Below are 17,908 nucleotides of genomic sequence, written 5' to 3' on the forward strand. Positions count from 1 at the left end.
TGTTTACATTTTTGCACAAGAATTGCACGCTGTCTTTTGAGGATGAGTGGTTTATATATATATATATATATATATATACACATATATACGGCTGCAAAATCTTACATTGCGATCTTCTGTCACTTGCCTGCTGACAACAAGCTGGAACGTGCAGGGCTTTACACTCCTTTTGCTCCCGTGTGGCAAAACTGGTTACCTCGCCTGTTATTCCTGTGTTCTGTTTGCTCATTGTACAGCTCTGTGTAGTATGTTACTTTACAAATACGGGAACATACATCATCTTTTCACTTAGTCTAATGTTTTTAGATAGCTGACTACTGTAACTGCTTTCATCCTGGAGTTTGGAGGCACCATATATACATTTTGTCCAGAGCTATTTTTTGCTCGTGTAGACTTTGAAGAATTTAAATCACCATTTTTTTGATAAAAAAAATCAAAGAATATTAATAGAACGTCTTTGTTACCCATGTGGCTTTGTTAAAAATCAGTAAGCAAATGCAGACCACGAGTGATGGTGGCACGAGTAGGAGTTGGAATGCACTAGCTACTCAGATAAATATTTTTGAAATATCAGCAAAAACAGTATGTGTCATGAATGATATCTCTTTACGATGAACAATTCTTGTTACTTGGTTACAACCCAGAATGTTGAGAAATCTTACAACTTCATGAAAAGGACGCTGTGTATCTTTTGCAGGGAAGATATGGAGCGGCAACATCAGTTTATGCTTAACCCTATAATGAATACAACCAGCAATCGTAAGATGGTCTTTCTACTCATCCCCTAATGAAAATAAACCCAGAATCTGAGAAAGAGTCAGCGCAAGAATGAGTTGGGCACACGTCATAAGGCCCAGGTAGCCATCTGGGTCCTGTTTAACATCTGACACAGTTTACAGATACAGACAAATGACTTTCACCAGCAAGAATACCGTCCAGCTGCCGGACTTGGAACGCAACGGGAATAATTCAGACTTCATACGTGGAGCACTTTATGATATGTGTCAAATTCTGTAGCTTTAAAGTTGATGAATTCTACCAATCATATTTGGACTAATTTCCTCTGCGCGTGTTTATTTTCACTGGGTCACCCAGGTTTGTACAAAATGTGCTTTTGAACCTACTCCATACAATAGCAGATGGCTCAATAATAACCACGTGCACATTATTTCCTTCTCTCTTTAGTAAGAATGCAAACAAAAGCAGCGTCTGGTTTACATGCCTTCTGAGCCTGAAGTAAAGTTCAGCTCTGTCCTGGGAACAAACTAAAGCACATTACCTCACCATTCAGCCACCCACTCTAAACATAGAATTACGGCAAATCCTGCCCTTTTTCCCTCCTTGAGTCGTGGAGTGCAGACTTGCAGTGCACTGCACCATTTAACTTGCAGGCATGTTCCACTCTGTCTGCCAAAGGCATGCAAACGCCTTTCAATGGTATGAAAGCCACACGAGGATTTTCACCTGAAGCTGGGTTTTAATGCAGCAAAAACAATTAAGGGCCGTAATTCAGTGTCTTCAAAAACAACGCATGCTAGGAAACCTGACTTCTACTTTTGTGTAAAAATAGTTAAATTGACTTTTGTGTATTTTTTTGTAAAACTTACTTCGCATCTTTATTTTTCTAATTTATTGTGAATTTTTACGTCAGATTTAGAAAACCTTCGTTGTCTTTATTTTGAGATTTAAGTAATATGATACCTTTGCAACTTAATAGAAAAAAACAATAATGACATTTTCTTTTTATCCTTATTAATCCCTTAAAGGACCAGATATATTTTTGTGTTTTTGCTATGTCTTTCTTCAACTATTATAATATAATATAAGTATTTTTTTTGGGGGGGGGGCTTTTTAAAACCATATTCATATATGTAAGACATTGTTTTTATTAATAAAATGTAAATGTAGGTTTGAGAAAAAAAACAGATATACAGATAGAGAAATTATATACAGATAGTATAAATACCAAAAATGTATTTGTTAACTTGCCCTGATTGTGAAACCACCTTGTGTTTCTATATTATTTTCATTCATTTCATTCATTTTTTTTTTTTTATATCTCTTATATTTCTGACTAACCACCACCACCACCACACTAACTCACTAACTACATAATATAATGTAAACAGTAAATTAAAGTCAAAACAGTCAAAAAAGTATACAAAATTAACCAGTTAGGCGCAAGTTTAAAAAAGGATAACATTAACAAAATATATATTATTAGTTTTTAAACCTGGGGCTTGGGACCTGCGAAAACTTTTTTCTAACTGTTCTCTGTCTCTCTCCAGCTCATGATCACAGTGAGAAAGAGATAGGCAAAGAACAGAGACAAAGCGCTTACAAGAACTGCCTTTGTTATCTGACTGTATCCCTGCATGAGATTGGATGTAGGAATGATCACAAGCGCAGAAGTGCTGGGGATCTGGTGTAGACTGACCACTCAGGTCACATTCGCAGGAGTGTGGGAGAATTTTTAACTGACAACATACCTAGTCATGGGACCATCTTTTCATGGAGTACCTAGGGTGTCATTGGTCAAGAAAGGTTTCTACACATCTAAATCTAAAAAAATCTAACAAGAACAAAGAAGCAGGATAATATGGATACTGGTACATAAGTGTAGAATCTGAATTTTTAAAGATTTTTTTTTTTAATCCTGACAATGAAAACTGGTCTTTTCCAGCTACTTGGAAAGGCTGGGAAAGAATATTAAACACATTTAAAATATCTCAAATAGTCCTATAAAAACATAGGCTTCCTTTGGAGCAGAAACACTTTTCTATAGAATTGCATAGCTTACCTTACATATCCTGTGCTTTCCCAGTTGGTCTATTTTAGAGCGAATGCCTTTTTTTTTTCCTTAGGCTAGAGTCTGCTTCCTCACCACATGAGTAAATGAAAGCATTCCACAAACCAACAGGGACAAGGCAGGCAAAAGTAAGCAAAAGTAAATACATCTACAGCGGGCTTAGCTGAATGCACATCTATGATGATACAGCTTCTATTGGTTGTGAAGGTGGTAAAAAAATGCAGAAAAACTATTTTTCCTTTAGACAATCATCATATATTGAGGCATCTTTATATTAGGTACCGGGCACTTTAACTCTTTACATTCCGGAGTCTTGGGGAGCTTTTTTAACAATTATGTTTTATTTCTTGTATCGTATCATCTTATATCGTATTTTATTTGTTTTCTAATGTTATTCACATGTGGTCCATATAACATTTGTTTTTGTAATTTTACGATTATTAATAAGATTGAATGCTTACAAGAAAAAATGTACCCAGTGTAGGCCACAACATGAAGGGGAACACCCGCCACACTTTTATATCATTTTGTTATTGTCCTATTGTAGTAAAAAAAAGTTGCATAACTACCGTAGTAGTTTTTAAAAAAATATATATCTCTGACTCACCTACCTATGATCCTTTGCTATTTGCAAAGCTTGTTATTATGACTTGGAAGCATCTTGGATATCATAATTTTTGTGCCGCAAATGGTGTGAAATGTCTTTATGCAAGTCATGTACTGTATCAAATATATCATAATGCACATGTATATGCAATAATACTCTGGCTTTGTGTACCCCAGGGTATTGTTGCTTCTAGTAGTACTCCTTAATGTCTGATGTCTGAAAAAGGCAACAGTCAACTGTAGTGAAAACTACATGTGGAGTATATAAAGATACTGCTTAGGGGTAAAAATGGGGGAGTTCCCCTTTTAACACAATGTCATATAAGTTTATTAGGTACAGACTGAGATAGACATGCAAAATGTAATAGCCATGCTTAGGTAACAGTAAGTGTGTAGCACAGCTTATGTTAATGGTTAGCTTAGCGTTGTTTACCTTGTTTTATCATTGTTAAGTCACCGCATACAATCAATGGTAATTTTATGCCCTCTCCTGGTCACAGAAAACACTACACTTACCAGTCTTCCTGCATTATATATATATATATATATATATATATATATATATATATATATAAAACACTTTCAGTCAGTAATGATTGAAACGTTGACTTTGAATAAAATGAAATTGTCTATTTAAAGACCTGGAGTGCTGACCATCTTTTTGAAAGTGTTTTACATGGAAACTGCTGGTTACTATCACCGGGCTTGGAATATTTGGAATGGTGTGCAATGGACTCTGTGAGTAAATATATATATATATATATATATATATATATGTCCCAAGAATGGAAGGCACACTCTAATCCATAAATGTACTTGCCCCAGTGCTGATCCTCGACCACAATTAGACATCCATGAAGAAAAATACTTAATTAGTTTAGGTCATATGAAGGCATGTCCTGATGAAGGCTCCGTGTAGGAGACCGAAATGTCGATATAACCTAAACTAATAAAATCTTTGTACTTAACTATTAAGTCCTGAGAGTGCTCCTATTTTCTTCATGGATATATTGATATTGATTTTAAAGGTGTGTACCATGTAAAATAGTAACCAAAATTACTTTCACGTGAGATATATATCTATGTTTTGAAATGGTTTGAAATATTTACTATATTAAACATTTGTAATAATACCGGAGTATTGCATGTATCGTCTCCAATATTTACCCTTTCCTAATCTATGTCTCATATCCAGGGTTATTTAACACCGTTACGATGACCTCCATTGATTTTACAGCTTCCTGGGCTGGTCAAAGGATCTGCCCAACCATCCAATGATAAATACTATACTATCCATAGGGTAACGGGAAGGTCAGAAGCTATTTGCTGTATTTTATGTTAAAAAATATCAGAGTTGCAACTTTGTAAACAGTTATACATGGAGAAGTTAACAAACACAATTGGTATCCTCCAAGTTTGTACCAGATTCCCACCTTTAGAAGGCAGGATGACTAACATGACATCATATTATCATTTATTGCAGCAGCTCAGGTGTTTGGTACAAGCAATGTGTCATTTTAATTATAAGTTCTGAAAATCCCCAAAATCTATTTCCTCCTCATCACTTGGAGAAGCATTAAACCTTTTACTTCTCATTGTAAATATTAAGTAATTTATTTGCCCACAACAGCTTAAATGTATGCCTGAGATGGGGCATACCCCTATTTGTCTATCAATGCAACTATTTTTTAAGAAGGTGTGAAAGAGAAACCATAATTGATTCACATCTTTCGTTTTCACTTGGGTATTAAATGCTATGATATTTTGAAAAAATCATCCAAAGTCTTTTGCTGTAGCCTCCTTCAGAAATCTTTTAATCATTTACTGTCATTTACATGTCTAAGGCTGTGCTTTGGTGCATTTAGAAGCCTTTCTCCTTAAATTCAAATCAAAATAAGCACAATATTTAAATACCACAGAAAGAGTCCATGCAATAATCAGCTGGACCCTGTAGATGCATATGTCATAAGGCCCATGTACTCACTTGGGTCCTGTTTAAATATCAAACCTGACAAAATTAACAGATACAGACAAATTACATCAGCAGTCCTTTCCACTGTTGCCAGATCAAGCCTGACTGCGCTGGGAATAATTATCACTGCATACACAAGCAAAACATTCATTATATATGTATATATCAGTCACTGGCCACTTTATTAGGTACACCTTGCTAGTACCAGGTTGCACCCCCTTCATTCAGAACTGCCTTCATTCTTTGTGGCATACTTTCTACAAGGTGCTGGAAACAATCCATTAGACATTTTGGTCCATATGGACTTGATGGCATCACACAGTTGCTGCAGATTTTTCAGCTGCACATCCTTGATGCAAATCTCCCGTTTCTCCACATCCCAAAGGTGCTCTATTGGATTGAGATCTGGCGACTGTGGAGGCCATTGGAGTTCAGTGAACTCATTGTCATGTTCAAGAAACCAGTTCTAGATGATGTGAGCTTTGTGACATGGTGCATTATCCCGCTGGAAATAGCCATCAGAAGATGGGTGCACTGTGGTCATAAAGGGATGGACACGGTCAGCAACAATACTCAGGTAGGCTGTCGCGTTTAAATGATGCTCAATTCATACTAAAGGGGCCCAAACTGTGCCAAGAAAATGTCCCCCACACCATTACACCACCACCACCAGCCTGAACAGTTGATACAAAGCAGGCGGATGCATGTTTTTATGTTTAGGCCAAAGTCTGACCCTGCCGTCTGAATGTCACAGCTGGAATCGAGACTCATCATACCAGACAACGTTCTTCTAGTCTTCCATTGTCCAGTTTTGGTGAAGCTGTGCGAATTGTAGCCTCAGTTTCCGTTTCTTAGCTGACAGAAGTGGCACCGGTGTGGTCTTCTGCTGCTGTAGCCCATCTGCTTCAAGGTTCAACGTCTTGTGCGTTCAGAGATGGTATTCGGCATTTTTGTCCACACAACCGCTACTCACTGGATATTTTCTCTTTTTCCGACTATTCTCTGTAAACCCTAGAGATGGTTTTGCGTGAAAATCACAAAAGATCAGACGTTTCTGAAATACTCAGATCAGCCCGTCTAGTACAAACAACCATGCCACGTTCAAAGTCGCTTAAATCCCCTTTCTTCCCCATTCTGATGCTCGGTTTGAACTTCAGCTAGGTGAACCTAATAAAGTGGCCAGTGAGTGTGTGTGTGTGTGTGTGTGTATGTATATATATATATATATATATATATAGTTATGTGGCTTTGGAAACTACTTCCTAGAACACATTTGTACTTAGAAGCATTTACACCTCAATTACAGACGTAGATTATCTTATGTAGGGTTAAAGTTGGCTCACCTGTGGTGCAACTGGGGTACATTCTGGCTGAATACAGCTGTTCTTTTTTGGGAGGGGGTCTTAAGTAATATTTAGTGAAGACTTGGCTCAGCAGTCCAGACAAAATCACTGCAGTTGGCATTGACTTTCCTCAAGTTCACAAAATGTGACTCAGCTGCCAAGTTACCTTGGCATGGTCTGAGATGGTGAGAAACTGCCAAGTTTAGCTACTAAGTTGGACCCAAGAAGTGTTTGGAGTAATCCAAAGTAATAATTCACTCAAGAATCATTGCACATTTTCAAATAAACCTTGCTGACTATATAGGTTTTGCGCCACTATTGGACAGCACCAGTGGCGACTCTTGAAACAGTACATAGGGGGGGCACACAAGATACCACAGTCAAACTGGGGGGCATTAATAATTCCCACCATTAAATCATACCACTGAAAAAACATATATATAGCCAAACATATATATAGCCAAAAGTAATGTGCTATGGAATGATACTTTTGTTATTGGCCAATACAATACTTGATCATTCAACATGGGAAGCCTGAAGCCACAATTTAGTACGACTAATCCTTGAAATCCTTTAAACAACACAATACCTTAACTTTTGCACTAAATGATTTCAGGGCCTAATATTAGATCCTGCTGCTGATATATATATATATATATATATTAGCCCCCGCTGCCCATATATATTAATATTAGCCCCAGTTGCCGATATATATTAATATTAGTCCCTGCTGCCGATATATATATAAATATATATATATAAATATTAGACCCTGCTGCCGGTAGCAAGTATAGATCAAAACATTAAGACACAAACCCAGCTTTGCATGTATAGATCAATTGAAATTCACTTGTGATCTCAGCACTGAAGGTATATATCAAATAAATAGAATCAGACATACAAATCCTGTATTTGCAGGTATACAATAATAATATATGAAACGTAGCATCGCAGGTATAGATCAAATGAATACATGGAAACAGCATTGCAGGTATTAATCAACTGAACAAGACATACAAACCCTGTATTTGCAGGTATACATAAATAATGTATGGAAACATAGCATAGCAGATATGGATCTAGAGAATAACACAGAAACCCAGCTTTGCAGGTACAGATCAATTGGAATTCACATAAAAACACAGCATTAAAGGTATATTTAAAACCCCCTAAATTACAGGCATAGATCACAGGTTGCACACCCCAAAGCAAACCCTGGCGTTCACACTGTCCACATAGAACCTGGCCAGCACCCAGTTAACACACATAAGATTTGCCATCTTTGTCCCATATACACCCTGCCTGTGCCATCTCGGTCCCCAAGGCTCAAACATCCTGCTAGTGCCATCTTTGCCCTTCCACAATTATACATCTATGATACACGCAATCACATTAACTCATGCTCTCCCTCATTCAGACAATTCATCCATACATTAACTCATGCTCTCCCTCATTCAGACAATTCATCCATTTTAAGAAACTACGCCCCTTGGAGCTTCAAATGAGGGGCTACATGTATTTCGAGGACAAAAGTTGAGTGCACAAATAATGATGGAATATGTCGCTTTGGCTAGAAAATATGTTTTTTCTATCCATAGCGACATGTTCATTTGTGTCTAGCGCACTCCAGGTTTGTACTAGAAACACAGACAGCCCCTCATTTGATGCGCCAAGGGATGTAGTTCTTGCAAATGTGTACTTTTTGTGCCATACTTTAACTTCCTACATGAGCAGTAATGCCACGTCAAGGCTTCAACTCTAATTACTGATCATTCGCACGCCTTTCATATCTCCATTCACTCGCAGAAGCACACACCATACTTTCCATACATTCACTCACAGAAGCACACACCATTCTTTCCCCTTACAATCCCAAAGAAATGATGGTAAAGGGAGAAAAAAAAAATCACTTTTACAGCAAAAATAAGTTTTGCAGTAAAAATGCAAGGAGCTCCAGTGATGAGATGGTTACTCACGTACCGCACAGGCTAAATGGCTGATTTTAATAATATTTGCAGTTCATCAGGATTTCAAAAATTGCCTCCCTCTACCGTTGGCTAAATTTAACCCCATGATCAAACGGATCATAGGATTAAAAATTAGTATCGGCCATTTTTAAAAAGGGAATGTGACTTTTTACAGCTATATGATCGCTGTGGTAACATTGGCTACCACAGTGATCATTTAGCTAGTATACGTAAACTTTTTTTTTTTATTAAAGTTTAACTACTTTATGTTTAAATCATTTTTTTTACATTTTTTTTAACGTAAGTTTTTTAATTCTTTTTTTACAACCTATATATCGTTGGAAGGGTGAGATAATTGGGGGTCTGTAGCTGCCTAGATGCCTGAGATAGAGGCATTTAAGCAGCATGCCCCCATGCCGCTTTAGTTGCGCGGTGACGTCATCACGTCATTGCGCGTGCCGTCACCTGCCGGATCGGGTGGCCCCGGTGATGCCCTTCAGTGTGAGGGGCAGATCGCTGGGGTAGGTGGTGATGGGGGTCCACAGACCTCCATCAAGGTAAGATAGTGCTAGCGAAGGCGTGGTGCCGTCGTTAGCACCTGACTGGGACTGCTAGCGACGGCACCATGCCGTTGTTAGCAGTCAAGGGGACTGTCCTGGGTGGCTCCAAATTCGGCAGGGGGGCAAGGAATATTCTAGGGGGGGCAATTGCCCCCCCTTGCCCCCCTGTAGCGACGCCACTGGACAGCACAGCAGGGTGACGTAGCACTTTACAAATTAAGAGTACACTGATTCCTTCAACACACTTTACCCAACTATGTGGAGATATATTTAAAATACAGGGACAGCTATGAAATAGTTATGAAACTGTTTCATTGAGATGCTTAATTTGGCAGGAAGAGAAGGGATATCAAATCTCCTCATTCCAGCTGTATTAAATAGCATTGCACTTCACACAGCCAAATAAATGGGGCTTAATTATGCTTTAAATGTTTCTAGAATTGTGTACAATCCATGTAAAGAGGTTTGTATAGATAGTCAGGGCACGGGAGGTTGTGCTGACCCTGTATGATGGCAGTACATTTGGAGAGGCTGTATTCTAAGAGGGATTCCTCTTTTAATTCTTTGTGAGGCTTTGTCGAACTAGCTTCATGACTCAACAACTCACACAAAAGACAACTTTATGAAACCTGTTCTGTGAGATAAGTTTAACGCAGATATGCGCACTTTCCTGCCACTGAGTTAAGTGATTTTTTTACAAAGTAATTTAATATTTATCCTTTGTTGGTGATGTTTCAGGGATGAGCGCTCCATTGCTGAAGTAGACTTGCAATACTTTTAGTGCTGCCTTTTTTATGACTACCTTGCATACACATATGGGAATCCGTTTAGCTGCCACCCAGAGTTTTAAAAGGCTAAGACATCATATTTAATGTCCTTTTTGTGTTAAGCTAATAATACAGCAATAATACTCCTGCATTTTGAGGAATACAGGAGATTGGAGATCATTTTTATTGCCCTTTTTACTGCTAGAGATTAATAAAAAGTTATGCTTTAGTTCGCATGCTCCTCTCTCCTTAATGTTAGGGAAGGTTATTGATAAAAATAAATTATATTGGCTAAGCTATTTTCGAGTGGATTTCTTTTTCATTTATGCTGATTATGCCCTAAATGTTTGTTGTGCACCATACAAGTATGCAATACCCTGTCTAAGACTACATTCTGTATTGTACTTTCACAATCGGAGAAAACTTTGAAGATGTTTCTATTAGTAATGAAGAGACACGATTTTGGCAAAAATAGTTTTTGGATGCTCTTCAAATTCCTCAACATGTCTGAGTTTATATCAGGTCCCATGTTAAATCCGTTTTGCTGATTGTACCCATTTTCTATTACACACCCTGCAGATAAAATATTTCAGCAAAACAGTCCATTGCTTTTCCAGACTAATTCTTCTGAGCTCTCCTTGTATCGCAACACCCAACTACAATTTAGTTTACTCACTCTCATTACCGCAGTAATAATGAAAACAATAATAATAGTACTAATATTAATAACAACTAACCAACCTAGTGCCATCTGGCAGCTAAGACGCAATCTGATTCTGCCACAGGCAATTAGGTCATATCTTGTTATAACGGCTATTAAATTGAATTAAATTAAAACTCCCTACTGATGTATATTAATGTTTTCTATAATGCTCACCGAAAATTGCTTACAACTGGTGTCATGTGCGATTCTGCTTCTTTCAATAATATGCGCCAATGTTATACTGTGCCATCACCTACAGTATATTAAAATCATTGCATGATTTGGTTCAACTCCGTCCATCTGTAACATGGTTACTTGCCCTAGAAATCAGGTAAACCCTGAACGTATGTAAACTGTAGTGTACATATAAATACAAAATACATACATGTACAGTTAATGTCCCTTTCCAGCTCTGACTTAGTTAACCCTGTGTCTCTAAAATTCATTTATCATTGGGTAATGCATCCCTATGCGCTTAGAGGTTGTTCACACAGTCAATATCCATTACACAAAACATGTGGAATGGGAGGAATTTACATGAAATCATGAAATGCAGGAAGGACATTACATTCGGTTACTTATGTCATCCTGGGACATTGTGGATGTACAAGACAGCTGTAGGGTGTTTCATAAATTATTCTGCTGTTAAAGAACACTAAAAGATGTGTACTAATATATTTGTTTTATTGTAGAAATACTGCCATGGTTCATGTTAAGGGACCTCAATACGTACAGCTTGGAAGATAGAAGTTAGAGAGAGTAGATGTGATAGAAACATTTAAATACTTTAAGGGATTAAACAAACTAAAGAATGGACATTTTTTTCAAAGGAGCAGAAATGTTAGAACAAAAAATCATAATCTAAAACTAGAGCGTTAGAGTTTAAGATGTAATGTAAAGACGTTTTTCTTAACTGAAAGGGTGATAACGGTAGACAAATGGAACAGGAGAAGTGTTAGGACAGGTATAAGGCTAACTTGAATCTAAGACAAGACCAAGGACTGATTATGGTTTAAGTCTTTACATCGGGAAAAATAGGCAGACTAGATGGACTGATCTGCTGTCAAAGTCTGTTTTTATTTATTTCCCTTAAAAAATACATTTCCTAGGAAAGTCAAGTACGGTTTGCTGGCATAATGATAAAGGGATCTTGAAGGCAAACTCCACTTCCCCCAGATAGACATTCATCTTATCAATTTCTAGCTTATTAAATATTTGTCCATAATATCCACAGAAAATGAAGTTTTATATATACTGCTGTTTAGTGGCATATTTGTGTATCTGCATGTACGAAATAATCTTACAATTTGCACATATTCTGTTGTGCTACTGTGCTAGCTTTGTGACATTGTAACTTTAAAATATTTTGATTACTGCTCACCAAGTAGACTAAAATACAAGTTGTGTTGTAGTCAGCATCTATAGCCTGGATTTTACTTGATGTGGTCACAGGACAACAAAGTGTCCCAGTAAATCTCTTCACAGATCAGCATTTTGTGATGTACGCTCATGGAAACATGTACTCAGCTGGGATTAAGAAATATTGCTAATGAGTTCCTGACCACTAATATAAAAGTGCTGATCGGAGCATTAAGGGGAATATGGTGATAAGGACTGTGACAAGAAAGGAGAAGTCAAGATAGGGTACAGAGGGATTAGGTTGGAATGAAGCGTGATTTAATTACCTCTTTACCCTTCTAGTTAAAAAAAACACTCTGTACACTTGCTGCCTAGCAATGCACTGATAAATCACCCTCTATTGTTTTCACACTACAATACATTTTTAAAAAAATGTAAATAGACCTTTAGCAAGACTAGACACTTCACGTATCAGAGGTGTGGCACCACTGCTGGTGGTCCAGTGGACCTAAAAGTAAATGTGGTAGTGTTGCAGGGTGGTCCTCAGCTTGCCAGAAGACTAATTAATCACTGATCCAGGTCCTCACTCTCCTGGTCCATTCAGCCCTTGCACTTTTGCCATATGCACTAACACCCTCAGGTGTTTTTTCCTACCCCAATGGTAATTTTATAAGGTATAGATGGGCTAAACATAGTATGTCCAGAACTGGTAGAAGCCTGGACTGGCCATAGGTATAAAGGCCTCCTGGGATGCTGGGTGTGGGCCTCCTTTTTAAATTGCAGAGAACATTTAATTACTTCACCCATGGGCTGACACATTAAGATGAAGAATGATGTGCTGGAATATAGGTGAACCTGGTTACAGTGTGGACATTACCAGACAGGGATAACAATTAGCCACATCCATTTACCAGTTGAGGCTTCCATAAAGCAACTGATATGTGTGTTTTATGGGCAATCTGGCCCTATAAATCCTATATTATTAATATTTGACTTCCCTTCGGGTTCTTATTACTAGCATTAGATAATTACAGAACAAGTTAAAAAAGGTATCGTGCATTTTCATTCTATTTCTTTTTTTAACAGTTATGTTTATGTCATGATGTAATGTTTTCAGACAGCTGCATATTAGTCATATGATTGTGTTCTGTATTATCTTGGCCTAATTTACTAAACAAACACCCTGACTCTTTATCATGCTGCCTTGTGGTAAAAAAAAAATTACTCCGTCTTAATCACCCAGCCTGACACTCTGACTAACTAAAGTTGAGGGCACTAGCCAGGGCTTTTTTTTATCACTGTAATCACTACCTCTTCCATCCCACAGGGCAAGGATGGAGGAGTATATCTTCAAAAGTTTTTAAGCATTGTATCCCCCTTACTACAGTGGTCAACCCAGAGAGGCCCTGTTATAGTAATTAGTGGTGCAAAAATCTTTGTGTAATATAGTAAGTAACTAGAAACCTTATTGTGTGTCTTCTATACAAATTTTAAATGTACAGGACAAATACTAATATATATTTCAGTAAGATGCATTCTGTGTATAAGGTAAATCATTTGATTCATAATGGAAAAGCTTAGACATATATTAGGCTGTTACCTGCTGAACAAAGTAAATCTTGGAGCTTTTGTGTGACAGTTCTTTGCCTATATTAATTTGTTTCAAGAACATCACATAAATATGTTGCACACAGACTCACACAATCTGCTCGTATATATTTTAAAAACATTGTAGGGTATACAATGTCAGACAATAATATTGGATAAATAGTCACAGTAGACCATTTTGTGCCAACTCCCTTACTGCAACATAATAACTAGCTGTGTTAGGTTTGAAAACAATGCAACTGTATTTCTACTTGTAACTCTTTAAGTTGTGCTTGAAGTTGTGCAACATGTAGGGCAACTCAGGGTTAATGGAAGAACAAAAGACATAAAGAGTATATGACTTCAGCCCCAACGCCCATATCATTGATAGGGAGTCTTTTAACAAACACTCAGACACACAAATTAGTCCTTGAAGAATATTATAGCCACTTGGATCACCAAGGTAAGCTTCTGAAACATCTGTGAGTCTTATTTGGCATGGGTAAATTAACTCTCTGTATTGAGAGGTATTGGGCCACAGAGCTGTAATTAGGGATCTTGGCACCTTGCGTATGGTTAGCAATGCACCCCGTACTGATGTCACATCTGCTTCCTGAAGCAAAGGGAGGCAGACAGTGGCGTAACTACAGGAATTGTAGGGGACCTCAACTGCAACAAGGCCCGGGCAACGCCTGTGACCACTTGTTAGTGTTTGGCTAGCTGGAAGGAAAGCTTAGAATCTACATCTCCCATTAGGCTTACTTATACACCAATCAGCCATAACATTATGACCACTGACAGGTGTAGTGAATAACACTGATAATCTTGTTATCATGGCACCTGTCAGTGGGTGGTACCGTATTTGCTCGATTATAAGATGAGGTTTTTTCCAGAGCAAATGCTCTGGAAAATACCCCTCGTCTTATAATCGGGGTCGTCTTATAATCAGACCTCGATTAGCGTAGAGTTCTACATGCTGCCCGGACTAAGCACCGAGGACTCAGATGCAGGGGACCTGGATCCTCCTGTGTTATGCCCCCCACCCCCCCGACTTACCGGTGCTTCTGAGTCCCCGGTGCTTAGTCCGGGCAGCGTGTAGAGCTCCGCTCAGTTGTCTACGCGAATCGCGTAGAGCTCTACATGCTGCCCGGACTAAGCACCGGGGGCATAAGGCATTTCTGGAGGCAGAGTGCTCTGTGAAATGCCTTTTAACCCCCTTAATGCCACTCTGCCTCCAGAAATGCCTTTTAACCCTCTATACGCCACTCTGCCTCCTGAAATGCCTTATACCTCCCTATATGCCACTCTGCCCCATAATATGCCTTTTAACCCCCTAAATGCCAGAGTGGCATATAGGGGTATAAGGCAGTTCTGGAGGCAGAGTGGCATATAGAGGGTTAAAAGGCGTATCATGGGGCACAGTGGCATTTAGAGGGTTAAAAGGCATATCATGGGGCACAGTGGCATATATGGGGTATAAGGCATTTCTGGGGCAGAGTGGCAAGCCTGGGGGCAGATGTGCATAACTGGAAGGGGGGCAGGTTGAAAAAAAAGGAAATAAAAACAAAATATTTTTCTCAATCGTAGCTTTTATTAACAAACAATTGTTCACATAGTTTACATGAATTAACGTTTACTGGTAAAACTTTTTTCCTATAGGGTCGTCTTGTATTCAGGCTTTTTCTTTTTTTCATAAATTAATATTCAGATTTTGGGGGGTCGTCTTATAATCGAGTAATCGGTATGTATTAGGCAGCAAGTGAACATTTGGTCCTCAAAGGTGATGTGTTAGAAGCAGGAAAAATTGGCAAGCGTAAGGATCTGAGCGACTTTGACAAGGGCCAAATTGTGATGGCTAGACTGGGTCAGAGCATCTCCAAAACTGCAGCTCTTGTGGGGCATTCCCGGGTCTGCAGAGGTCAGTACCTAACAAAAGTGGTCCAAGGAAGGAAAAGTGGTGAACCGGCGACAGGATCATGGGCGGCCACAGCTCCTTGATGCACGTAGGGGGTGAAAGCTGGCCCGTGTGGTCAAATCCAACAGACAAGCTACTGTAGCTAATATTGCTGAAAAAGTTAATGCTGGTTCTGATAGAAAGGTATCAGAGCACACAGTGCATAACAGTTCATTGCGTATGGTGCCCCCAGTCCACTGCCGAAAGCACCTACAATGGACACGTAAGCATAAGAACTGGACCACGGAGCAATGGAAGAAGGTGGCCTGGTCTGATGAATCACACTTTCTTTTACAACACGTGGATGGCCGGGTGCATGTGCATCGTTTACCTCGAGAACACATAGCACCAGGATGCACTATGGGAAGTACTCAAGCCAGCAGAGGCAGTGTGACGCTTTGGGCAATGTTCTGCTGGGAAACCTTGTTTCATGTGGATGTTATTTTGAAACGTACCACCCACTTAAGCATTGTTCCCTGATGCATTGGCCTTCCTACAGCAGGATAATGTGCCCTGCCACAAAGCAAAAATGGTTCAGGAACGGATATTCACCCCAGCCACCCCGTTAGCTTCATTCTCTTGCCGACACAGAGTGCTACAGTGCAAGTAGATGATTTGCAGCAGCTTGTATTGTGTGATTTAACAAGCAGTATGGATGTATTGGAATCCTACTCAAAGTGCATATGATGGCTGGGGTGTCCCATTATCTAAATTTTGTTATTGTCACAATATGACTTAATAATAAGAAAGGAGAAACTATTCTTCATGTTTAATTTTCTTTGTGTAGTAAAATGACACAAAATGTTCAGCAGTTAAAACATTAAAAAAGCTTGGTGTTTTATTGCTTTGCAAAAAGCTGCTAAGCTGCCACTATTCCAGGAGGTGGCAGTGTACACTATTAAACGGTATGCATATAACGTTATGGTAAATGCACCGATGACTTCCTTGGTGTGACTTCAGTAGGCCACTGAGTCAGAGCTGAGCTTGTTTATATAAAAGAGTGTGTGGCATTTAACGTTTTAGAGTTTGAGTTGTATTGAAAAGCAAGCTATTATTTAAACACAGTTTGAAGATATAAGCGTATCTGATGTTGGTTATCCTTCTAAATCGAATTGAGTGACAACAGACCTACAAAAATTAATTCATGTCTGGGAAATGTAAAAACATGTGGTATTTAAAACACTATAGGAATGTACTTTTTTAAGCCCAGATCCCCCCTTTTAAATTTTGTTTTGAGAACCTTTAGTTCTTCTTACCATCCTTAAGAGTAAGAACAGTGTAGGAGTTGATACGTGCTAGTTGCATCAGGGCTATAACTTCTATGGGACAGGAGGGGCAGCTGCCCCAGGTGCTAAGGTGAGGAGCGCACTTAAGTAACCCAGGGGTGATTTCCCTGTGCCCCATTATTCCAGAAGCAGATGTGACATCAGGAGAAGGAGGAGGACCTCCGACCCTGCTGCAGGCATCAAGAGCCCTAGTTATGGTTCTGAGTTGCATATACTTATTTCCAATGAGTCTGTTCTAGCATATAGTAAAAACCCTGTACATTAAAGAAGGTGCAAATGAAACACAAGTACATATATTGCAAGGGGTGCAGCTACAGCCAGCCCTGTCTGGTAATTACCTGTAAGCAGGGAAATCTTTGACATTTTCTCTGCAGCCCCCTCAGTTTCTGTTCTTTACTGTGCATGCATAGATGTGGATTATAGCATAATCACCAGCATATTGTTGCCTGGGCTGACTAGGCCGTGGAGGTGATATCAGTTCTTCCACAAAACTGGGGGCATTCATGCTTCCTGGTGCACCACTGCTTAATGAGCCAGTTATATGACAGTTCTCTAACCTCCCCAGTAGGCTCACTTGCACTATGGAGGATCCATAGCACGTTGTACTGTGAACCTTGTGCCATTAAGAGGCAACGTGCCAGGATATAACTTGGTATCTTGTTGCTTAACAATAAGAACAGTGGCCATCCTCTACCTGGGTCCTTGACAATGAGTAGGCCATCCAGATCTTTACACCACCAGGGATACTTGCACAACTTGACAACCCAACTGTCATGCTCAAGGAAGGCAAGGGAGTGGATGGAGATGAGTAGCAGTAGGAGTCCAAATTATTGATAAAATTAAATAATGGAGAATGAAATGTCCAATTACTCTTCTAGTTCTAAAAAGTAAAGCATCTATTGAAACTTTTTGCACCTGTGCAAATATGCCAGTTTTAAAGTACATGTACAGATATTTGCTTAGTAACATCACCCATGAGGAGTAACTGCATTTCA

General features: G+C 38.9%; 1 protein-coding gene across 5 annotated transcripts in view; it reads right to left on the minus strand.

Moving 5' to 3' along the window:
• The window catches only part of LOC149287862 (disks large-associated protein 1-like), a 127,880-nt gene that overhangs the window by 38,733 nt on the left and 71,239 nt on the right, over positions 1–17,908 (minus strand). For 2 of the 5 annotated variants that reach the window (XM_089492373.1, XM_089492375.1), the window contains exon 5: positions 9,867–9,886. The exons of the other annotated variants lie outside the window; for them this stretch is intronic. In XM_089492373.1, the coding sequence (XP_089348499.1) occupies positions 9,867–9,886 (20 nt within the window). The remainder of the gene's footprint in view (positions 1–9,866; positions 9,887–17,908) is intronic. 5 annotated transcript variants of the gene reach the window in all.

Source organism: Sceloporus occidentalis, unplaced genomic scaffold (genome assembly GCF_023333645.1).
Source record: "Sceloporus occidentalis isolate IW3139 unplaced genomic scaffold, rSceOcc1.0.p SCAF_56, whole genome shotgun sequence".
Lineage (NCBI taxonomy): Eukaryota > Metazoa > Chordata > Lepidosauria > Squamata > Phrynosomatidae > Sceloporus > Sceloporus occidentalis.